The sequence below is a fragment of the Uloborus diversus genome, chromosome 7 (assembly GCF_026930045.1).
Source record: "Uloborus diversus isolate 005 chromosome 7, Udiv.v.3.1, whole genome shotgun sequence".
Taxonomy (NCBI): domain Eukaryota; kingdom Metazoa; phylum Arthropoda; class Arachnida; order Araneae; family Uloboridae; genus Uloborus; species Uloborus diversus.
The window spans coordinates 69,243,404-69,269,539 of NC_072737.1; the positions used below are offsets into that span (position 1 = coordinate 69,243,404).

At 30.2% G+C, this 26,136-nt stretch overlaps 1 protein-coding gene across 1 annotated transcript in view; it reads right to left on the bottom strand.

Annotated features, from left to right (window-relative positions):
* The window catches only part of LOC129226728 (protein vav-like), a 61,362-nt gene that overhangs the window by 12,481 nt on the left and 22,745 nt on the right, over positions 1–26,136 (bottom strand). Inside the window, exons 4-20 of the mRNA XM_054861356.1 lie at positions 21,000–21,074; positions 17,275–17,377; positions 14,444–14,548; positions 14,067–14,135; positions 12,857–13,057; positions 12,485–12,580; positions 12,125–12,196; positions 11,942–12,034; positions 11,726–11,817; positions 9,747–9,795; positions 6,518–6,610; positions 5,427–5,536; positions 4,275–4,376; positions 3,675–3,706; positions 1,586–1,732; positions 769–875; positions 573–626 (exon numbers count right to left, since the gene is read on the bottom strand). Coding sequence (XP_054717331.1) covers positions 573–626; positions 769–875; positions 1,586–1,732; positions 3,675–3,706; positions 4,275–4,376; positions 5,427–5,536; positions 6,518–6,610; positions 9,747–9,795; positions 11,726–11,817; positions 11,942–12,034; positions 12,125–12,196; positions 12,485–12,580; positions 12,857–13,057; positions 14,067–14,135; positions 14,444–14,548; positions 17,275–17,377; positions 21,000–21,074 — 1,600 coding nt within the window. The remainder of the gene's footprint in view (positions 1–572; positions 627–768; positions 876–1,585; positions 1,733–3,674; positions 3,707–4,274; positions 4,377–5,426; positions 5,537–6,517; positions 6,611–9,746; positions 9,796–11,725; positions 11,818–11,941; positions 12,035–12,124; positions 12,197–12,484; positions 12,581–12,856; positions 13,058–14,066; positions 14,136–14,443; positions 14,549–17,274; positions 17,378–20,999; positions 21,075–26,136) is intronic.

Sequence of the window (26,136 nt, forward strand, 5' to 3'; positions counted from 1 at the left end):
CTGTTTAGTCGAGAGAGAACGGATAGTTCATTCTTTTCCATTTGAAGGAAACAAAAAAGTAAATGCATAAATTCAAGACCCTTGAAATAAAATTATCTGAATGCATTAAAAAACACATCAATAAAAAAGATGTTGGACAACTGTTTGGTACTTGGTGCATTAAGTGGAAATAATAACAATTATTTTAAATTAATTTTATCTTGAGTGGAGTTCAAAGCACAGTGCATGTTACCAAAACAACCCTACAGAGATAGACAATACCATTTCGTAATCTTTCCTTTTTAAACAGAATGAATTTTTTTTCCTCAGTCTACACAAGTTCCTATTTACTGTATAGATGATTTAATAGAATAGGCTACATAGAGACATTCCAAAACTTATGCTCATAAACATTACAATAACATATTTTAAGCATTTTGTAACTAAATCACTTTTTTTTTATTATAATACACTGAAAATCATATATGATAGATGATTTACATTTTATGAACCAATCTTGCTCAATACATTATACTTCAAAGGTTTTGAACATTTAATTCAACTAAATTTAAACTTCTTAAATTGCTTCTTACCTCTACATGATCTGGAGGAAACATACCACTTTTGCCAGTTCTAGTACAGTAACCCTGGAAAATAACAAGATAATTGCAGTGAAACATGCGTTTTTGATATAACAATGTCTAAGCAAGGCATAGCCATTGTATTCCAAAAGTACATACATATAATATTGTTATCAATAGAATTAAAAAAAATACAAAATGGACATACTTCCCAGCACATATTGTTGATTTGCTTAGTAACATATATTTCATCATCACTATCAAAAGAAAGATGATCAGGAGGTCCTCCATATGCAAATCTTGCTCGAACTTTAACTAAAAAGTAAAACCTCTTTTAAAATATTGCGTAAAAACACATAAACATTATTAATATGTTGTGAATCAAGCATAAAAATACAGTAAATCTTACACATAACAATCAAATATACCTAAACCAAAGCTGTTATGCACTTTGCATTAACTGAAGTTCCGCTACTTTAGTTTAGCCTAGCACTGAAATAAACAATGACGAGCAGACGATTTTTTTTAAATCGTGCATCTTTCATTAAGAACACAATCAATGGTGGAAAAAAACATCATGTGAGGTCAGTTGTCTTAATTAATAAATTATATCGCGTAAATATGCACATCTCCACGCCGATCAGCACCTTACTGAAAAAATTTACACTCCACTGCCACAGCTATCGCACAAGAGCTTTAAAACTTGGGTACAAAAAGTTGGAATTCAAAAAAACATTTAACAAAATACTACTCCATTTTGACAATTTGGAACTTTGCATTTAAACAAAAAATCATTTATGTAAATACACACAGTGATGCTATGAGTATACAGTATAACCTCGATTTAATGATTGTCAAGGAACTGGAAAAAGTTATCATCCTATAAAGGAAATCGTTAAATCGAGGACCATAAACGTTCAATGCAGTTGAATTCGGAACAGTGAAATGTATCATTAAATTGAGAAAATAGTTAAATCGGGTATCGCTAAATCGAAGTCATGAGGAAATATTTGAAAGCTACTTACACATATATGGCTTATTGCTGGCAGAGGATAGATTTCTACGTAGCACCTGTGGCACAAGAACGGCATTGGACGGCCTGGGGGGTAAACGGGGCGCACCACAGGACCGCACATGAGGGATACAGTCCTTGTGGACAGCCACACTACAAACTAGAAAAGTAGAATAGTATGTCAAATCCGTAAAAAAAAGTCGAACAAATACTTTTGTGATAAGATAAATAAATACCTTTGTGCTGAACAGTAAAGTAAGACAAAACAACGTTAGAAGAAGCACAAATTTGTAAATTACAGCAGACACGTGTTTCGGCGTTACAGGGAACGCCTTTTTCAATGCAAAAAATAATGAGCTTATGGATGAAAAGACATCCGACAAAAGCTTTTGTCGGGTGTCTTTTCATCCATACTTCTAACGTTGTTTTGTCTTACTTTAAATACTTTTGTGCTTGAAAAGTAAAATAAGAGGAATTATTTTTTCAATGCAAAATAAGTAAGCTTATGGATGAAAAGCTCACTCATTTTGCATCGAAAAAGGTAACCCTGACCCCCTTTGAAACCCTGAAACACGTGTCTGCAGCAATCTGAAATTTGTGCTTTTATAGGCTGTTTCTATAGGCTATTTCTTAATTAACTCATATAAATCAGATTGTGAATGAAATATTTAATATCAAATATTATGTGCAAGATATTTAGTTGAAATAGCAAATTTTAAACATTTAGATTCAAAATTAATTATAAACTTCACAAAAAGGACAGACTAAAGAAAGAACTAAACAAAAATATGTATTTTAATATGCATGCTTTCACAGAAATCCTTCATTGTTTGTATGCAAAAAACACTTTGATGTAATTATTCAAGCTTTGATTTTTCAGCAGTTCCTACTTTCGCACAATCTTTATTGGCACCTTTTTTATTTTTAATTTTATTTTATTGCTTTACAATTGCCATATTGACTGCTTAAAATGTTTTTGATAAATATACTTCTTTTACTGATTCTCTGCTTCATTAATAGTTGCGCACTAACTACCAAACTCATCATATACAGTGGCTCCCAAAAGTGTTCGTACACCTACGACTTTCAATGAAATAGGAACCTATCCATTGGTTAGAATTAATATTTTAGAATGACATAGGAATTATATGAAAAAATATTGGACTTCATATTCGAATCCTGTTTCGCATTATTTTGGTTTTACTAAAAAATTTCAAAGTGTACAAACATTTTTGGGAGTCACTGTATACAAAAATACTTTTTTAATTCAAATTAGTATGTTTGGGAAAGGATAATTCTGCAGCTAAATTTTTTGTTGCACTAAACATTGTAACTAGCCACTCACAGAATGAGTGTGACTTCTGCATGAACAACAAACAATCAGATATGTTGAGCAACGTTCAAAATGAAAAATGAAATAGATTAAAAGTTTGAAATCAAGTTCAGGTTGAAATGAAAATAAACCGATAATTCCACTATTTGAAAAAGAATATATAAATGTGTTTTTAAAATGAAACGTATACTAGTAAACATTTCAAAATATTAGGCATGCAGATAACCAAAGCTTTTGACTTGATTTTTCCTTACTGCATTTTAAAAACAAATGCATTTTTCTCACAAAATTTAAATATGTTGGACACATGAATGTTTTGTAAGTCAAAAACTGTCTATATCCAACATTATGGTTCCACTATAGTAAAATTACGAAATTGTAAAGCATATGACTTATTTAAGAGCATTTTTGCAATTTTTCTTCAAATATCAACTTAAAGACGTATTATTCCTTAAGACAATAGTATATTACACTAATTATTCTTTTGTTTTATTTAAGTAGGTAAAAAATAATAAACAGAAAGGAAAAAAAGAGGAATTAAATTACTCTACAATTTTACTTAATACTTTCATAAATTCTTAATAACATCACAACCTTATTTCAAAAAATGACAATTGGATAATAAAAATAATTAAATAATTGTGGCATCATTTGTGGATGACACAATATATAATTTTGTCACTTCACAATATTATTTATTTATTCTTGAGTCAATTTTGTTAAAAAACCGAAATTTAACAAACATTTACTCAAAAATGAAAAAACTTACCTGCACATCTGTATCCTTGAAAAAATATTCCCCTAGAAATCAAAAACACAAAATTTTAGCTCATTAGAATAGAACAAGGCATCGACTGCACCCTTTAATCATTGGTAGGGAGGTTTTTTTTTTTTTTAAACTATAATTATTGTTTCATTGAGACATTCTATGGTTAACTCTTTATATTAATTTCAATGACTGTCTCATTTATGTTTTCAACTTGTCCTCCACCCCCCCCCCCCACACACAATTTAAAAGATATAAGTAAGGAGCAAATTCAGCAAGGGCTTTTACTGTAACTTACATAACCCAGGCCTAAAATGGGTAAACTTTTATCACTTGAACTTTTTGTAATGAAAAATTATTTTTAGGCACAAAATCACAGTAATAAAATATATGATTCTTTTATCAAAATCAATACTTTATTACCATTTCATTTATTTATTTACTTACATATTTATTAATTTTTATCAATCTATTTACTAACTTTATTTCATTGGATTAATTCATTTATTGTAGTTATTTACTTATTATTTTATTTTAGAAATATATGGAAATTTATCTTCTTGTAGTTCGTATAAAAGAAAAACATAGATGAAAAAAACTTACTTTAAAAGTTTCTCACATTCTGCACATACAGTTGCTTTTTCAAAAGAATGCAGCAAGAACATATGGTCTGTACAGTGCAAGGACGATGGACACACATTATCTCTATAAAAATCATTTACAAAAATACATTTAGTTAACAATAAATTAGCAAGTAATTTCTTTTGAAAATAAACACTTAATAAACTTAAATTGGATAGCTGAGAACAGTCAATGAAAAAAGCAGCAGACATTCTATTTCTTTCATAAGATATCCACCTCCCCCCCCCCCCCCACAAAAAAAAAACAGAACCTTTTTTTTTTAAATTATACTACTGGAAGTTACACAACCACTATTCCTTTGGAAGGAGCATTTTAATTTTTGCTGGATTTTCTCATTGAACTGTATTTAAACATACGAAAATTGGAATTGATTATACAATTATTTTCATAAAGAGAAATGGCCTTCACAACACACAAAATAACATGTTTTAGTTGTTGTCCCGGCACTGTTTACAGCGTTAATTTGTAAGACAAGAGAAATATTCTTTATTAAAATTTCCTCCCTTCTTTAAAAAAGAATTTTATTACTCAACAATTCCCAGAAAATTTTTACTGTTTGACTTGCTTGCTCTCCTAAATCACCTATGAATTGGATGTCAGCCACAAGACAAAGTAACAATTACAAAATAGCAATTACATCCGTTTTGGTATCTGACAGGGTTGCATCACATGATAAGCTGATAATTTAAACTGGTTTCAAATTTCTAATTCTTGAAACTACATAGTCCACATGAGCCATGAATGACAATCCATTTGTCAACAAATAATATTGTTAAACCACTTCAAATATTAGCTTTGTAGGATTGTATTTTGAACAACATCAAAACCAGCTTTTACCATTTCGGGAGAGTGCTTTTGTTTTTCCTCCATCACCAGACAACATTTTTTCTGATGGAAAATCCATGAAATCAATAATTTTAAAGAGATGATACTGTTTGAATTTTGTAGTAGGTTCATTCTAGAGCAGTGGGAAAATTGCCAAAGATGAAGAGTAAAAGCTTTTGAAAAATACCAAAGAGTTTGCAGCTACTAATAATTTAGAATTCGCATACAGTTATCAGTTAAGAAAAAGATCAAGAAACAACACATATGTATGAAAATCAAAGGGCTTACAAAGCTTTTTCAATTGCCTCTACCCATTTCTTTTTCAGCTCTTCAGTTTTAGCATACATAGTAAGGGCCGTTTTGTTCTGCCGATGCGCCAAAAGCCAGTAATAACTCCACTGAAAAAAGAAAACTAATAAACAACACATTCAAAATTTTTTTAAATACTTCATGAAAACATAAAATATAAAGGTAATGAGCAAATAAATTGTTAGAAACATACATTGAATAAAAAGTAAAAACCATAAGGTTGTTAAATTCCTCTCAAAATTTAACATCTTTTTTGAACTTAACAGAGCTTTTACTAAAATAAAAGAAACCACTTGTAATGAATGTATGAGCTATACTTTCCGTTTCTGCTTTACCTCCTAGTGCTTATACAACACAAGTTTTAAAACAGGCCCTTTGTTCCTTAAATGGGCCATGTAGCATTACTGACAGCAACTGATTATGAATATGAACTTCAAAACATCATGTTACTTAATTGATATGATTACCATTATTCAATTATCATTACAAGTACAAGATACGCATAAAGCACAGCAATATTGATTCGATTGCACTTTTTGAGTTCTTTTTCCAGCAAGTGTCAAACCTGATAATTACAGTATAATAATTTCCTAACAATCTTATTAGCTATTGTTGCTTATTAAGACAATAACTACTAAGACACTTGAATTATTCGCTTTATCTCAGTTTTGCTTTTGCTATCTTAATTTATGTCTAAGCATTTGGTATTGTGGGAGACAACTGCACAATAAATGGTGATGATCCAAGACCCTACAGATGGCACAACAAGTGCTCTAGGAGACATATCCCACAAGCCTTGGAAAGCAGAAATCCAAATTTGAAATGAGCTATGATTCAAAACAGTTCAAACATAATCATATTTAGAAATTTTTTTCATTTCAAGTGGAATTTTTACTACCAATTTATTAGCAAAGCTCAACAATAAATTATTTATATTTAGTGATTTTGCATACTTAAAAGATACAGAGAAAAAATTAAGATATTTCAGACATTAAAAAAAATCCCATTTTAAAAACATTTATCATAAAGTTCAACTATTTCAAAGTTTGTTTTAAAAAGTGTTTACATACCTTATCTCTGTTTCCTACTCGTATAGTATTCACCATGTCTTCAACTTTATAATCAAGCATAACCAAAGCTTCTTTAAAGCTGTATTGTTCACCCTAAAAATCAAAACATTTGCTCATTAATATTGCAATAATTGCACCACATAAAACTAAATCAAACTTGAAACTCAGAACATCAAACAAAAAATAATTAATATGCAACAAATTTGGTAGCATTATGAAGTGTTAATATCACTCTATCCATATCATTATTTATGTTCATTATTACATGATTTATTTTCCACTTATATATCCTAATTTAGTTTAAGAGTTTTTTATCGACTTTTTGGCCCTTTAGTTACAATATTTTTCACGCATTTTTAATACTCTAAAAGAAAAAGAAAAAACAGCCACAAAATCACACATCAATACTTAAAAACAAAAGTATAAATATCCTGCCTGTTTTTTAAAAACATATCAATAGATGGATTTTCTAAGATATACATCAGCATTTGAAATATACATGATATACTTGATTTCTTTTGTAGATTAAAAAAAACTATAAACATTAAGATTTCTTATTCAATGTTATTTTTTAAATATTAAACATACAGGGTACATTTAACTTATCAAAATTCTGCGCAGACTATTTCTGTATTTTTCCTGAGATATTATTACTCTTACTAACATTCTTTATTCAAAACGCTTTCTTTTATTATTATTATTTTATTTTTTTCAATTTTTGGGAGGGAAAACAACCTCGGGTGCCACCTGCCTGCAGGCCGGCGCCAAGCCTGATTGGCGCCGTCGTGCAAACGTCTTTTGAGGGTCTTCATGCAGTAACGTTTAGGCAAAACATAGTTAACACCTGGGGTGAGGATTTGTAGACAAATATAATATGGAAAAAAATATGTTTGGCAATTAACTTAACCAAAGAAAAACAATCTGTAAATTTTTAATTTTGGAATGCAGTGTAAGTTTTTACTTCATGTCTCGAGGTTATTTCAAGTAAGGGCGGATGTAAGGGAGGGGCGATCGAAATTAACTTTTGAAATCGGACTGTTTCTCTTGGAAAGCTTGCATTGAGCTGATGTTAAAAAAGAGGAGGCCAGTTTCAGTTAATAAAAGCATTTCAGCCCCAAAATTAAAAGAAAAGAAATCTTGGAATATGATTGAATTAGTTATTGTTAATTTTTTAGTCTAATAAGTACTTCAAAAAAAGAGAAACGGCTATTACACGCAGCTTAAATTTCTAATATTTCATATACTGTCCAGAAAGCAAGATGTCTATTTCTTGACTTTGTATTGGTCAATATTTAGTTGGTTTCTGAAGTAAATGTTTCAAAATGTAGAAAATTGTGAAAAACCCACTTCATTGAGATAATGGGTTTTGTTAAGTCTGCCTGCCCGAAAAAAAAGCCGTTTTTTTACGGGGTGGATCCGGTTTGACCAACTCTGCCTTACATTTGCTAATGCGTGTTTGGGAAAAGAAAGTATTTTAAATATCAAAGTTAATGCCGCTCTAAATAACTCTCTAATTTCTAATTGATAGATAATTATTCAAAGTTTTATGTCAGTCAAATCATGACAACAGACTACTGAATAGATTTCTAAATTGAAGTAGAAGATATTCCACCTTAAAACTCGAAAAGAAATCATTGCCAATAAAATTAAAAATTCTAATACACGAACCCGTTAAAAAGGCATTAAATTTAATATAGGAAACAAATACATAGTCTCCCCAAAGCTTTTTAAAAAAAATTAATGTACAAATAGTTAAAGAAATAAAGGGGGGAGGAGAATCGAGTAATTATGATCAGGTCATTTTCGGAACTAAAAAGTTAACCTAAATTATTGTCTAAAATATATAAATATTACCCAAATTTAAATAATATGCAAATGTGCTTACCGTATTTTGTATGTATGATAACACGAAAACGTAGATTTACCACGAATTAAAAATCACAAAAACACTACGAATTGCACAAATTATAATACAGGGTATTAAACCGCAAGAACCAAAATGGGTAATAGCAAATTTCTTGCACCTCGTATGCTCAACCTGATGTACTATAAACATACCGAAATAGTATTCATGGCTCCACATTAAAAAGGAGAATGCTAATGTATTAAAGTCACTTGTTTTCAAATTGCGCTTTTGAGTAGCATGTTTAGACATAAGTCAATAATTTTTCCTTTTAGATTTTCAGCGAGACGGATTAATTGTTTCAATAAGCAGTATAACATGAACAACACCATTAAACATAATAAAGAATTAAAATTTTATTTTTTGATTAGAGTTCATTTTTCCCTTCATTTGGAGCACTTTTGATCGGTAGAGCTCGGTGCCTTTTTGGTTCTGGCGCCGTCGTGCATAGGGACGGTGCGGCCCTGCCTGCCTGGGGTGTGACACCCAAAAAGGAACTGCAAGTTTTTGAAAAATATGAAGCTAAAATGCATTTTTTGAACAACAAATTTGAAAACTTTCCAGGGGGGAGGGACTCCGGACAACCTATTCCTCGACCCACATCATGGAGTGAATACTATACTAAGGATTAGGTTCATATTGTCAATACTTAGGCCTAGTTGTGATTTCATTGTATGCCGAAAAACTGAACCCATTATGTTTCCCTGTGTGTGAGACACGTTTGAATTAATCAAGGGTCCATCAATTTCATACAAACCTTACTTTTTTCACTTCTCGAAGGCCTGCACATTTGAGTCTAGGGCAAGTTATATAAATTGCATTCAGAATTCTTATTTGTATTTTGTACATGAGCCCACTTACAATTTCGTAATAACTTTTTTTTTTTTTTATACTTTTGTAGAGGGGGGGGGGGGTGACACCACAAATTACCGCCCCGGGTATCACCCAATCTAGGTATACCACTGTGTTAATGGTATATGAAATATCCTTTCAAGTACTTTTGTATTGAAATGAAAAAGAAATTACCAAAAATAAAAATAATTGCAGCATGGATTATTACACCAATTGCTTTTTTTTAGTGAATATTTGTGAGAAAAATTTAACATTAAGCTCAAATTTAAAATTTTAATTTCATACTTAATTTATTTTTTCCTTGACATGAAAGATTTATGATTCTAAAACTTTTTTTATAAAAACATTATGCCTTACCCCAAGCAATTTTTCCATGATCTATAATTAGCAGCATGAAAAACACAGCACAAAACGTTCATATAAAGCATAGGATATAGACAGAGAAATAATGATCAAAATAATAATAAAACATACCCTTGTAGACTTGCACATAAGCATAACCTTTTCAAATAAAAAGACATATCTGTAAAATATCAGAGATACGGTTAAACATGAAGCAAAATTGATGAAAACATTTCTTAAAACCTAAGAACAAAAAACATTTTTCTTATTATAACAACTAAACTACTGAAAGTAAACCAAAATTTCAAAAAACTCAAAAAGTGTTTTACAGTATGACACTGTGAAGCAAGTGAAATAGTTAAGATAATTCACAAAACATTCTCCCATACTCCCATATACGGAACAAACTGACAATTAAATTTTTTTTTTTCATTTACTATTTAATTATCAAAAACATTTTTCTCCAAATGAATAAATAAATAGAGGATACAAACGAATAAAGAAATATATATTTACTTAAATAATTTATGGACTAGACTAGTGAAAATGCAGGAAAAGAACTGAATGAAAAAAATAAATAAGTGAATGAATAAAAAAGAAAATGTAAAGGAACTGATGAATGGCAATATACATGATTTAATAAAAGAATGAATAAGTAAACGAAATAAACTATTTCACTTTGCCTCATTCACTCAGCCTCACATGCACTTCATAAATTGTACAAATATTTAAACTCAAAACCATGCCTGATTTGTCTTTTCATCCATATTCTCATTACTTTTTGCATTGAAAAAGGCATTCCCTGTAACGCCAAAACACGTGTCTACTGTAATTGGCAATTTGTGCTTTTATGACGTTGTTTTTTCTTCTTTACTGTTCAGCATAAAGGTATTTATTTATCTTAATCAATTGTTTATATAATGATTTATTTATGCTATTTTTATATTAAAATATTACTTGAATTGGAAAAATCTATATCATTATTTATTATTTTCAAACTTCAAATTTTTAACTCAAAACTTTCAGTTGACTGACAAAGTGGACAAAATTAGCTATTTTGTCTGGGACGGTTTTTTCCAGGTTTTTTTTGGGGGTGGACAAAATAAGACAACGCTGATTATCATATACCTTGATTTTTAGAAGCAACTATTTTTTAAACTAGAATCAACTACATGTTTAATAACATGGTTAAAATATTGCCATATAGGTGGTACTGCTAACACAGTAAAACATTTTAGCATTTCACTTTGCCTTACCGTTTAACTTAGTGTCACATTTCCCAACTTTGGACTTCAACACTAACAAGTCTTCCCTCATGCATTATCAATTTCTTTGCACAATTCAGTTATATTGTCACTCAAAAGAAAAGGAGAAACAAATATATTTCTCCTTCTCTACTTCATTAATTCCAAACCATACCCCCAGTAATACAACAAACACTCAATAATGACAAACATTCAAAAAGCAATCCTGAGCTTGGAACTAGGGTTACACATGGATCAAATATACAGTTGTTCTATCACACATAAACAAATGCAGTATTTAAGAGGAAGCCTCAGATGTAGCTGTAATCAACACTGCAGTGATGTCGTGCAAATTAAATAAGCAAGCACAGAAAAAAAAATTAATGAATAAATTTAATCAAAGACGTCCAATTGTGTATATTCAGTAAATTACCACCCATTAGCTAGGACTAAAGCAGAATTACATGAAATACACCGCCAGCTCAGCCATTTCCAACTGAGGACTGCAGTTTCGTGCTTATTAGCACTCTTCAGCCCGGCATAGGAAAGTGACTGAGCTGGAGATGGAAAACCTCTTAAGGAAGCCAAGAGTGCCAAACACACTGGTAGCTAATATAACTGGTAGCTTCGGTCACTCGTCTAGTCGATGCTAATTCTATATTAGCTACCGGTTTGTTTGGCACTCTTGGCTTCCTTAAGAGGTTTTCCATCTCCAGCTCATTCACTTTCCTATGCTGGGCTTAAGACTGCTAATAAGCACAAAACTGCAGTCCTCGGTTGGAAATGACTGCGCTGGCGGTGTATTTCATGTAATGTCCATTTGTGATTAAATAATGTTACTAAATAAAGAAGAAAATGGACACTTACCTGTTTTTCAGTCTGTTATCATCATGGGACCTTATTTTTAATTCACCATCTTTTAAAAGCCTTCCATAATCTTTCAGTTCAAGATCATCAGGCTGAAAATGAAAAGACAAAATTAATATAAGTAGATATTAGTCCATTTCAATTGGTATTTGAATAATTTAACATTGGTTCACTAGCAAGAAGAAAACTTTTTATTTAAAGTTACAAATGACTAACCATTCGCAAGTCGGTGATACTGTTTTCGATATCCCTAATGATCTGTAATGTTTCATTATCCCTTTTCACTTCATTGATGTAATGGGCTAGATCCTAAAATTTTAAATAAAAAATTAGACCTTTAAAATTATTTTCAACAAAAACAATGAAAAGAAAAGTATTGAAAAATCAAACAAATCTTACCACCATAGAATCTAAAGCTTTCTGAAGATTTAGATAGTCATCATGTGTTTTTGGGGTGTTTTTGATAAGTTCCTGAAAAAAATCGCAAAACATGAAAAATATTTTGAAACACATTTTTTCAATGCAAAATTATTGACATTAATCATAGTGTTTTTGACTAACATGTTGATTAAGATATATAAGAGTAATATAATTATTACTGCTTTTCGGATTGGTAAAATCCATATTTGTATAAATTTACATCTTTAACTTTCTAAAACACATTGATCAACAATTAGAAATTTCTTACCTTAACAAATATTTTCATAAGTTAATAATGCTACATATTGGTTAATTGTAAAAATTTAATGTAAAACTTACATTAAGCAGCAAATGATATTTCAAAATCCTCTGCATTGGTACTGATAAGAGGTCTCGTAGTTTGAATTTTCCACCATTAGCCTCCTGCTGACAACGCTAAAATATTTATTCATTATTATACTTTCATCACTTTAGATCACATTTGTAATTTTATAAACACTGAAACATTTGCTAAGTGCATCAATACATTTTTAATATAATAACTTTTATAACAAAAATTGAACTAGGAAGACATTTATTGGTGGTATTGTTAGAGAAATAACCACAATGAACTCATTTAAAGAATTTTTTTAAAGATCATGTGAGTTTAAAATTAGTTCATAGCAAAGATTTTTTTACATCATCAAAAATATCAACTCAATAAATTCTTACCAGAATCGCTTGATTCACTACTTCATTTCTATTGGAGAGGTCCTCAACAAGTTCTTGTGCTGCAGGTAGACTGGAACAATATTCACCATAAATTATAAACTTGTTTTTCCAGTGAAGAAAACACTCACTAATCTTGTATTGGCTAGAAGTGCATGCTTTGTATAATTCACTATGGAATCCTGTATGGATTTCAGCAAGCTCCTAAAATGAAAAGAAAGTTTTAGTATTTTGATTTTATCAAATAGGGGGGGGGGGGCAGGGGGAGAAGTGAAAAATTACGTAATGAAAGAGAATGAAGAGGGGTTCCAACTTCAGGAGAAACCTTTTTAACTATTGGTTAATATTTCTAAAAGTTTAAGGAAAAAGTAAAAAGTTACATTAAAAATAAAATTGAAATTGTAATTTGAACCTTCTTTTTGAAAACTTCAATCCTGCATTGATTAAAAACATACATGAAAACTACAGTATAGTTGCCTGAATTAAGTTTCAGAAGAAATGTACAGACTCTTGCAACAAAGTAAAATTGGTGGATAAAGTATTATAATTATTTATTTTTTCAAAATATCAAAACATAAATAATTTTTAAAAAAAGTCCTACAACATGTGATTATTCTAACACTCTTTTCAGAGGGGCTGATGTAGAGTACTTCAAAATCCATACTAAATGCCTTTAAACAAGATGAAAATATCCTATTATCTCCAGGACCATTCAAAATATAAATGTTATTAAACATGTAATTTTCAACACCAGTGTAAAATTTTATAATCACAAAAACCAGAAGTAAATTTCAGATACTTAGTGAAAAGTTATGTGCAATGTGCATATATGACAGATAAAAAAATGTTTTAAATGAAAAATAATTTCTTTGCATTTGAACCTAAAACAATACTTCAAAACTCAAAAAAATCAACTACTTCATAACTTAAACTATTTAACTATGTACCTCGTTAAAAGTAATGTTCATATATTGCTTTTACTTTTTTTTTAAATTAATATTTTTACAATCTGGGATTAATTTTTGGAATCAAGTTGTATACATGGGAGAGATCTGATGAATGATCCACATCATAACTTGCAAAAATATTTTATTAGAAAGATCATTCACTCATAAATAAACACTTTACAAGAATGAAGGTTTTAAAATTGACAGAATGCCCTAATATTTTCAAATATTGAAAAGCCTTAAAATAAAACAGCTTAAAAACAAACCTTTATATTCATAAATATCACTTTCCTTGTTTCAGGTTTTAATATAGATTTTAATGGTCGCATGAAGTGCTACAAAAGAAAAAAAAAACAAATGAATTAAAATGAATAAAGATGAAATATACAACATCAAAGTAAGAAAAACCAACATAATAGTTTTTATTTGCATTAATGAATGCAGCATTTGAAGGATCAATCAAATTGGGAAGGAAGAATCAATTCAAATTGATTCAAAAGGATCAATCTCCCTCCCTTACAATTTAGGGCACGTTTTTTTTTCTATGGATAGCACAGATAAGATAGATAAAAATTGAACTTGAATGATTTTTTCCCATTGCTGCAGTTAATAAAACAAAAATAATAAAAACTTGAATGTTAACCTTAATGATCATGTTGAGGGCTTCAATGTAGTTCTTTTCAGTTTCAATGAGTTCTTTGATGCAGTAATCTCGCTTCTCCACTGGCAATGAATGGCTAGCAGAGCTCTACAGGGGAGAAAAATTATTTTTAAAAACATTTCAGTTATTGGTGCTGCTCTAAGTTCTAAAAAAATCAAGATCCAAAAATCAATATCTGAACACTAAAATTTACTAACACTTTGTCCTAACTACCCTAAAACTCAGTAAGGATGTCAAGACCGTTTAACCTAACTGAATGCAATCATGTTCACTTTAGTTAATGCTCTTCCCAATCATTTAACTTAAAAACCAACAGAAATAATTCAAAAATTAGCACTGTGGGTTAACTCTTAATATCAGAAATGTTAAAATGCTCAATCTTCTAATATGATTTTCAGCAATTTAGCTTAAAAAAGCTATTATTAACAAACAAAGCATGTGAGCTTGCCCTAAATAATCCTTAAAAATGTACTAATAAATGCTTTCATCACACAATAATTTATAATTTTCGTTCCAATAGTTATTCTTTGAAAACAGCACCAGAACAAAAGAAGGGGTCAATTGACACCCCCCCCCCCCTCCAACCTGACGGGCAGGTTTGACTTCACTACTGACACTGCTAAAATCAGCCTCCAGCATTTGACAAAACCCAAAATAAATCGTTTGATCCAATAGTGAATTCTTAAAATCTAAAATAGTTTGATCAAATCAAATTGTAAAAATCCAAAAGAAACTCAGGTTGTCTTTATCAATATCATTTGGTAAACAAAAGAGATAGGTTGCGAAGCCTATTACTGTAATGGAGTTTAAATGCTTCATGCAAATAGGCATGGTCGCTTAGAGATCTAAACATTTTTAATAAATTTTAAATCAAGCTTCTACAAAAAAAAAGCAATTTTTTCACACTAACTGTTAACTAACTAACTGCTTTATCAATTGAGGCAAAGATTAATCTCCCCCAATCAAAACTCAAATCCAATTTCCAGAAGAAAAAAAAGTTGTTTAAATCAATATTTTGAAGCATTTTAACATTTACTACAGCAAAGAAAAGGTTAAAGTAGCAGGTATAATTTTGAGGTTTGTTATAATGCAGGGGTCTGTCCAGGATTTTTCACAGGGTCCGTTTTTTAAAAATCAAATAATTTTGTGAAAATTTTTTTAAAAATTGTGCAAAATCAAATTATTTTGCAAAAAAAAAAAATGTAAAAACAAACTTTCAAAGTTTCGAGATGGCACAAACTGCATTATTGAAACCTTTAGTTGAGTTTTTTCCTCTTTTCTGTTGAAGATATCATTCTTGAGGGTTTTCCAAGCCTTTAAAACGCAACTTATAATCATTATTATTTATTACTATTATTGTTGTTGTTTCAATCGTGAGAGGGGAGAAAATGCTTACATTGTCTTTTCAGAAAAGTTTATAATAACATCTCTGCAAAATAGCTATGATAAAACAAACTGGCAAAATTACTTAAAACAAAACTGACTTTCAGCTGTTAATGCAATAAACAACAAGCCTTCTATTTATTTGGCAATGTTAGTAATTTATCGCTTGCAGAAATATCAAGACTGCTGATTCTTTTTTTTTTTTTTGCAAAATTAGCAGATTCTGGATAAATTGATCCCTATAACTTTAAAAAAGGTTCCAAAAACTATCGATTAATAGGCAGAAATATACGTAATTGTGGTTTCAAATTTGCTCTTTCAATAAACAATGTGTGAAAGATCTGTTTCTGTTTTATCAGAATTTTTGAAGGGTTCAGACAGAAATATACGTAATTGTGGTTTCAAATTTGCTCTTTCAATAAACAATGTGTGAAAGATCTGTTTCTGTTTTATCAGAATTTTGTGAAGGGTTCGTTTAAGTTGATCCGAATTTTGTGAAAGGTCGTTTCGGTTGATCAGATTTTTGTGAAGGGTCTGTTAAGGGACCCAAATTTCCTCTGGCCAGACCCCTGTAATGTCAATGCATAAATATGATAATCTTTGAAATTTCAACTGTATTTAGTTATTTATTGTTATCATTATTTTATATTATTTCCGGAATTAGGAGGAAAGCATTAATATGGTAGGAATATTTAATGTGGTTTGTTTATTTTTCTCAATGCAGACAAAAATGAGAAATTCAGGAGCTTATCAAGAGGGCTCTTTCATGGAAAAGAGACATCTATTGCGGGGAAACAACAGACATTTTAATTTTAAAATAATTATTAAAATAGGTTACTTTTCATTTCTTTCCCCACAAAAAAAAAATCACTCATACATGGGTGATTTTTTAAGTAAAAAGTTTTTATTCTTTACCTTTTTCATTTATTAGTTTTTAATGAAGTAGACAACATATCATGAGGGGGCCATTGAAAACTTTTTCAACGGTATAGCAAAGACAAACTAGGTTTATGTTTTAATAATTTAAGAAGTTTAAATAACTTTTCAAAATTTCAAATTACATTTCTTAGCAAACTTTTAACCTTATTTAAGGAAGAAACCAGCTTTAACAAAAGAAAAGGTGTTTTTGTAATCATGTGAATGAGTCACTGGAAAAATAACCGAAGTAAAGTCTATGAGTAAAACAAAAATATAAGTTTGCTTACTCAATTTCGATAGGTTTTTCTTTTTAATGTTTTGATAAAATAGTGTTTAATTAAATATTATATCAGTTAAATTTTGCATCATATTTTTACATTCATTTTATAATATAAATATATTATAAAATGAATGTAAAAATATGAAAGTGACTAGTGTATCAACATAACACAGATATATGTTACTTATTACACCAAGCACCTCCTGAAAATTAAAAGATTTGCCTTACGAACCTTTGAACGTTTACATTGCACAATATCTTCATACACATCATATGTTTCCTCTCCTTCCACCAAAGCATACGGTTGATCCATATGAACAGCATAGTCAGCTTCACTGCACAGTACAAAAGCATGCACAAGGATGCAATTATACAGCAATCATGCAAATCATAGTGCGCCACACTAACTACAGCATCACATATCATTCACATGCAAGATAATATACAAGCTAAGCAAGCAACTGCATTGCACTCAATACAAAATTATTTGAATAAATTGTCATTTTCTATTTTTATTAGTTTTACAGCTCTTTTAATAACTATCAAAATATTTTGCTTAGAAACATGGTGAATAAAACTTAAGATTTGAAATATAATTTTAAAAATTCCCTACATTTATTTTTTGTCAGTTTGCCTTACCAGTAGTAAATTTTTAATTCAAAATACTTTACATTTTTCAAATCTTTTAGTTTTTTTTTTCCTTATATTTTTACATTTTAGTTTTCATTCTAGAAAATAACAATTTTACTACAAACAGTAAAAAACATCATTAGTTCTACATTGCACAAATGTGCACAATCCAAAAAATTTATTATTATTATTAACTGAAAAGAAAAAGAATGGGTTTTTAACCTTTTAATTACAATTAATTGCAAAACAAATATTCATTTAGATTAGAAACTAACCTAGATTAAAAGTTGATCTGGAAATGTAAGGGCTTTTACACAAAGTTTTATAATCATTTGTCTTATATATTTCATTAACACATTTATTTATTCATTTTTTTTTTAAATTTATTCATTTATTTTGCAGCTCAAGCTCATATTACAGACTGCATTTTCAAACATAAAATGCAATGATTCCCCTAGACAAAAACATTTTTTTTTAAATATGTTTCAAAGAGTTTCCTTTTCTTCTGTATGCACAATTTCATTAAATTTGAAACCTTAAAGTTACATTATATCTAACCAATAGCAAGAATAATATAAAATAAAGGTCAAAATAAAACCAACTAAGTTTCTACTGTTGTTTAATGTGCAACAACAAGAACCTACTGCAATTCAAACAAAATAATTATTATCATTTGTGACAAAATTTTTAAGTACTAAATTATGCATTATAAGAATGTACGATGTGAGTAAAATTTAAGTCAATAAATGAAAATACTACACATAAAATAATTTACGCAATGTACCGCTGAAAATGAAACGAGACAGCAAGAAGATTTCAATTATCAAGTCAATAAAACTAAACTTGAAATTTTGATTTGGACTGAAATACGAGCTCATACGCGAATATTTGCACTTCAAACAGAAAAACTGCTCAACGGTTTACGGACAAAAAAGTTTATTTCGAAGCATTTTATGCAATGAAAGGGGTTGGTGTAAAAGCCTACAGGTTTTTCTCTAAAAGCTGAGCCATGAGAAAACCACAAGCAATGATCTCCAGCACAGCAAGTCTCAAAACAGTCATGCACACCATTTCACTCTGAGTAAGGTACCTCTTGAATCCTCAGGGTAACATAACAAAGATCCTCATAAATGTCCTCCTCTTTGCTTCTGTGAGGAGTAATGGGAAACTCAAGAGAAACCATTGTTTCCTCTTCAGAATTGCTAAAAGTCAAATACATTTAGTTAAACCAAGAAAAATAAAGAAGACCCTACCTAAATAAGAACACATTAAAGAATACAGTTCTACGGCTAGCCGGACTTGTTTCTTAAAAACGAAGTTGATTTCAGAAGAGCTGTAAGCAGGGAATTGTCTGCTACACTGTACTTAAACTTAAAATAGGATAAATATTTTTCGTTAGGGAATATGCTATGGAAGAATGTGACAGGCAACACAGGGGGGGGGGGTGGATTTTGCTTAGCACACACATTTCACTTATTACTAATATAGAAACGTCAATTTATGAACTGCTGTAAAAGTTATAGTAATTTCTGTCTAAAATAAAGGCTCCGACAGGAAAATAATTCATGGCTATCAATGCACCTGTTGCTGTATATTGTTTCTTCCCTAGTACCTCATTAAAAAGCATTCTGAAATGAAACAAAATTGTTCAAAAGAATGGATTTAAAAAAACTGCTTGAATAAATGACGATAACATTATGCATAGCTGCAGAAACATCATGTTGGAAGATCATCTTAAACCATCTAACAGTTGCCATTATTATTGGATGGACACATCGGTTAAGCTTTTTTGTAAAAAATCCTACAAGAAATTTGATGCAATATACCTATCCATGTGCAACCGCAGAAGTGTTTTTAAATGATACACTTCTTTCTCATTTATATTGAAATGATCAATGACATTTACATGTATCATCTCTGGCACTATGGATCCGCTCACATCTGTGGGAAACCCGCAAATTCATCAGATCAGTTCATGCAAAAGGAGAAATCCCAATTGCGCAACTATGGAAACCCCAATTGCGCAACCACTTGAACTCCCACAAGGCTAACTGAGAATCAGCACTGGCAGTCAGAGGAAGATTGTCGCTGGAAGAGTGAACGTGTAAATATGTGTATTACATAGTGATCTACTAAAACCGAGTTATGTAGTGAATATACCACCTCTAACAACACCACACATCAGAGCAATTTCTTAGCCACATATTCACAAGGCCTTTCACTTGTAACCTTGAAACCTATCCTCTGTTAAGGGACTAATAATGAAGTATATGGGCATCCCTTATCAGTTTGATCAGGTGCGCCCTGATGTGAGGCAAGGGAGGTAGGTCACTGGGACCTTCCAAATATTTTCCTTATTAGGGCAATTTTGTCTAACGATTCGACAAAATTATCACAACTCGACCTATTGTTTTTGATAATTCGGCAAAATTATCATAATTTGGCAAATTTTAGCTGAGGATTCAGCAAAATTATCACAATTCAGCAAATTTTGTCTAGCGGGTTTGGCAAAATTATCCTAATTCAGCAAAATTTAGAGTTCTATTCAGCAAATTGAAAACTTCCCCCCCTCTGAAAAATTTAAGTTTGGAGCGCCCCTAAGTTTGATCATACTTGGGAGCACAAATCATAGCAGTTGAGAACTATTACTGACTATCCGTCTGTCTGAATATTGTAAATATGTTAAAATCAAGTCTAATAAAATTAATCGCATTAAATATTTGAGTAGAAAAACGTTAATAGCTAACATGTTCTTTTTTTAAATAGATTCGTATTTTCCGACACATTGATTAATGGTCAAAAATGGACTATAAAAAGGAAATCCATATCTTTTGAAAGATAGAAATAATAGCACATTCAATTCAGAAAACTAGGTTTTGATTTTTTAAGAAAAGAAGTTTACCTGAATTGTACTCTGATGAATGTTCAGTAAAAACTAACAAATGTTTAGAACTAACTCTGATCTTTCAAAATAAGACTTAAAGACTTTTTTTTTACTAAAATTGAAAAGTGAAACACACATACATGTAATGAAAGAATTGGAATAACGTAAAAATCAGTTAGAATGAAACTAAATAACTAAAGAAAGTAGGGAATGTTTAGAAAAAGGTGCATAAAGAGAAGTAATAAAATTAATGTGCTCAAATTTTTATTATTGTTTTTGCTTCCTAAAAAATGACCAAAGCATTTGTACTAGCATCATATCAAAAATTTTTGAAAAGGGAAAGAAAAAGGGGGAGAAAATACATTATCCAAATTATTAATGTAAAACAACACTGATAAATGATAAAAAATTTCTAATTAAATTAAATATCCAAATTAGTTTACTTGGCCATATCTTCCAAGTTCCGATAAATTTCATCATTGTAATAATCATGATTCTTAGAAAAGGATGGAAAACCCCTGTAAAAATAAAACAATACATTAATATAAAGGAACAAAAATATTTTGAAAGATTCAATAAAAAAAACCAAGATAAACTAGGATAATATTGATTAATTCACTTACAAAGCAACCATGATATGTTTTCAAGGCTCTATTATAATATCATACATAAAAAAATTTTTGTACCTACACATAATTTATCTGTTTTACAACAAATTCTAATCTTGGAAGAAAAAAAACGAATATTTTGTAATTATTTTGAAGTCTTTTATGAAAAAGAAATTTGTCATGAACAAAATATTTTTTAAACAAAAGTAACCAAACAGAAAATATTGACTTGCAGTCACCAGGATTTATTTAACACAAGTCAATTGTTTTTCAAAAATATTACGCGTACATAACAGTAAAATAAGAAAAAAAACAACGCTTTTAATTGCACAAAATTTCAGATTACTGCAAAAACGTTTTTTGAGTTACAGGGATTTGTAATGAAAAATAAGTGAGCTTTTGTATGAAAAGACTCTCTTTATTCATTGCTCACTTATTTTGCATTGAAAAGAGGGTTCCTTGTAACACCGAAACATGTGTCTGCAGTAATCTGCAGTTTTGTTCACGTAAACCTTGTTTTTTCTTATTTAACTTTTCAAGCACAAAGGTATGTATTCAACTATGTTAAGTACATTTTGTAAATTCTTTACTTCATTCATTTACATGCTATTTAGTAACTTAGATTATTAAATATTTAATGAAATACATAATTTATACATTTTGCAATCCACCTGTTTTCTGTTTGAAACTTAACTGAACAATCTTCAGGGAACATTCATTTACACATATACATATTATTTAGCAAAATACCAATAAAAATCAGAGATAAAATAAATGATGTCATAATATTATTATATTTTATCACACTCCCCAGCAGCAGAGGACTTTTCAGCAGTCTGCCATGCAGATTAAAAATGAAAAAAATTAAACTGTCTACAATACAAGCAGACGTTAGATTAATCGTAAAATATAAATCGGCCCCAAGAAATGCATGAAAATGAGGTACTATTACAAGTAGAAAAATGTGGGGCAAAGTGAAATTGTTAAGATAACCTACCTTTTTCAAAATGAACAAATTGAAAATATGTTCTGAAAATTGCAGTACATAACGAAAGAACAATGCATTTTATAATAAAACTTGCAGTGAAACATTATTTTTTATTTTTGGCAGTACATTTGTACTTTCAAAAAAAAAAGTGAGAAATTTTCTTTTTTTCCCATTGTACAAAACTAAAATATTTTTTTTTTCTAATGAAAATTTTACTTTTGATTAATGAAAATATTTTTATTATATGAATGAGAGAAAAAAAAGAATCAATGAATAAATTAATAAATAAGGTAATGAATTATGAGTGAATAAAATAATGAATGAATGAATAAATAAGAGAACTAATAAATGAAGAAATGCAAATTAACTTATTAATAAATGAATATGTAAAGGATTTAAAGAAAAGAAGTGAGCTATTTCACTTAGCTGTATGCAAATGACTAATTGTAAAAATTTTAAATAAAAATTAAGCATAAAATTAAATAAATAAATGCTACACTGAATACTACTAGATTTTAATCAATATTTTAAACGTTCATAACTTGAACTTTATCATTTTCTGATAACAAAAAATAATTTTTGACGAACAACAAAATGTATCAATTCTTAAAAATTAATAGCTATCATATACTTTGGTTGAACTTACTTGAGACTTTTTTTTTCTCATTAACATTCCATAAAGGAGAAAAAGATGTTCAATATAGAAATAAACAAATAAAACTTTTGCTAATTAAAAAAATTAAAAAAAAAAAAACAAGAGAAGGGGGGTTGCAAAAGCTCAATAGTTTTTCTAACACTGTAAGTAAAACTTAAAGGCAAACTGACAATACTATACAATCCTAAAATCTTCCAAAATTGATAGATTTTCTTTTTTATTCCTCTGTTAATTCTCTTTTTAGCAAGCGCGATCTTACGTTTTTATTCACAGAAAAATCGCCTACAAATTTCAACACATTAAAATATCAGGCATCTCAAGTAAAAAAAGTACCTTTTTTTAATAGATAAAATCTCCATTTCTTGTACAGTTTAACAAGAACAAAATATTTTACTGAAGTAAAATTAAAATTCAATGTACTACACCTGTCCAAGACTTCATCTCTGCGGATGATCGCCCACTTTAGCATTCCAACATCTTAAGTTTCCGAAACATATACGAATAAAACGAAAAGAAAAAAAAACCGGAACTCGAAATTACTCCAACGTATAAACAAAACCATACGGTAGTTAAAGGGCGCAAAACAGGAAGTTAGTCTCAGCTGGCTGCGGGAGGTGAAAGTGCACCGTGTGAGTGCTTCTCGTCCATCACCATAGCAACGAAGAAAACGCGAAAATGCCGGGAATAGCGGAATAACGTAAGCATTCTTATGTTTGTTCATTCTCCCGATCTACATCACGAAAATTTCCGAAATAGGTAATGTTCCAAGCGAACTAATTTCCAGCAAAAAAAAAACATTTTTTGAGACTTTTGAGAATATTGATTGGTTGAGTGTGTGTGGTTTGTTTGAGTTCGAGTTCAGAATGGATCTGCCGCGCATTTGTTAAAAAATGTGTTCATTGGAAAATGATTAATTATCCCTTGCTGTAAATTGTGAATGAAATGGAAAAACAACGATAATAAAGCACCAATTGTCAAGAAAATGCAGCATTACAGCTATTTTATCCATAGACGTACGGTCGGGGGCACAGGAGACTACATGCCAGCCCCCCCCCCCCTCCAACCCTACTGCAAGTTTGGTGATGTGTTCAAGACGGAAAATATTTTCAGCGCCCCCCTCCCATGCATGCCTGCTTAAGGGGGTCCGGGACACATTTTGAATTTTTTTTTATTATATACTTTAGAGTTTTGAAATTTTTTGCACTGATTCACCATTTATTTAATAAGCAAAATCATAACATAAATATGAAAAAAAGAAAAATTTTTATTTAAATTTAATTAGTTTTTTTATAAAAAATGGGGTTGCTTTAAATTGCTATAACTCAAAATATTCTTAAACAATTTTCAATTTTTTTTCAATGAATTACGCACAAATATCTAAGCTTTAATTTTTAATCGGCGATTTTAAAAATATTGATTCAATAAAAAATAAAAAATATTTGAAGAAAAATTTCGAAAAATTCGAAGATACTTTTTTTTTTTAAATCGTAATTTTTGCAGTAAACGATTTTTTCAAATTCGACGAATAAAATTTAAAGTAAACTGTTTGAAAAAGATATGCTCCAAGTTTCATTACTTTATCTTTATCGGTTCCTGACTTATAAGAGTTTGAATGCAAGAAATCGGGAAAAATTGCATCATGGAGAAAAACGCGTTTAAAGTTTTTAAGTTAAGCACACATTAGTTATGTGCATGAAACAAAAATAATTATATCTTTCGTTCTATTTAAGATAGAAACAAGATTCAAACCTCCTCATAAGCAGAAAAACACGGAGTAATTTTTTACATGATAAAAAAAAAATTGCAAAATTTGACGATTTTTGTGTCCCGGACCCCCTTAAGGAAATATTTATGTTTTTAAATATTGCAGATTTTAACTATGCCAGTTTTGGAATCTGTGTTTGATTTGAATTTTAAGCTTTTGACTTTTCTAAATACATGAACTTAGTTTACATTGTAATATTTAAGTGATTTGATAACGTAATTCCAAAGTTCTGGGGCAACTTCCCCAGAATTTTTTTTTTTTAATTGAAGTCCAAAAAACGCAATGGTAGGCCATTTTGATAAAGTTCAGGGAAAAGAGGGGTTCAGGGACTCTCTTACATCAATTTTTTGAAACGGATAGTGCCAAAATCACAATATTTGGTGACCCTCAAGAATATTGGAGGAAGAGGGGTGGGGGCGCTCTGGGCTCTCCCCGAAATTGAAGCTTTAAAAATGAAATTGTACTACATCTTTCATAACGTTTATACGCTTTTTGAAAGCATTATAGAAGGGATGGAGTTCAAGAACTCTCCTTCGGCAATATTTCTAAATTGAAGTTATAAAAACGCAATTTTAGACGATGTTGGATAATATTAGGGGTAGTTTGCCAATCGTGAGCATTTTTATTGCAGCAATAAAATCGCTTGGGACAGAAGATTTTCACTTTTGCTACATAAATCAGTTCTGATCGAAAAGACCCTACCCAAGGTAGCACCAACAAACCAGAAAAGAAGGAAAGGTGGGGGAAGGGTATGGGCAACTAATGATAATGAACTGGCACCATCCCCCCCCCCCCCCCCCAGTCTTCATTCGAAAAAGAATTTTTTTATAACATAGCAGATGGTGAAATTAGCAATAAAAAACCGCTTCAGTGAAGTAGATATATTTTTTTAACGAGTTGCACTTTCCAATATTCATCAATTTAAAAAAAAAGCAATAGGGGAAATGAATCCTCACCTAGGGAGGGTCCCCGAATCACATCCCTTTTAAGGCACTCAAATATAGCCTAAAGTGGCGTTTTAAATATTTCAGCATCGAAAAATTTTCGGAAGAGAACTCCCGAACCCCTTCCTCTGAGTTCACCACAAATGTCCTAAATATGAGTTTTTAAGACTTCAGTTTCTAAATTTTTTTCTAGGAACAGTGCCCCCCTTATTTATATACATGACTTATGACCGCCTAAAAGTTTTAATACTTTAATTTCAGAAACTTTTTGAAAGAAGCTTCTTACTCACTTCCCCCTTAAGTCATCCAAAGATAGCCCTAGTCAAAGCTCTTAATATTTCAGAAACGGAAATATTTCGGGCTGGGCAGCGGAATCCCTCCCTCCCTTTCCCTTCTCCTTGTATTTTCTAAAGGCAGTGTAAGTTTGTGATTAAGATTTATTTTTCGATTGAAAGAGCAACTCCCTTCCCCACATTGCCAAAGATAACCCAAAGTTTTAAGACTTCAATTCCAAAAATGTTTCCAGAAAGATCCCCCGAATTTCCTAACTCTTAACTCACTCAAAAATAGCCAAAATAGCATTTCAATACTTCAGCATGGAGACATTTCAAAGGGAGAGA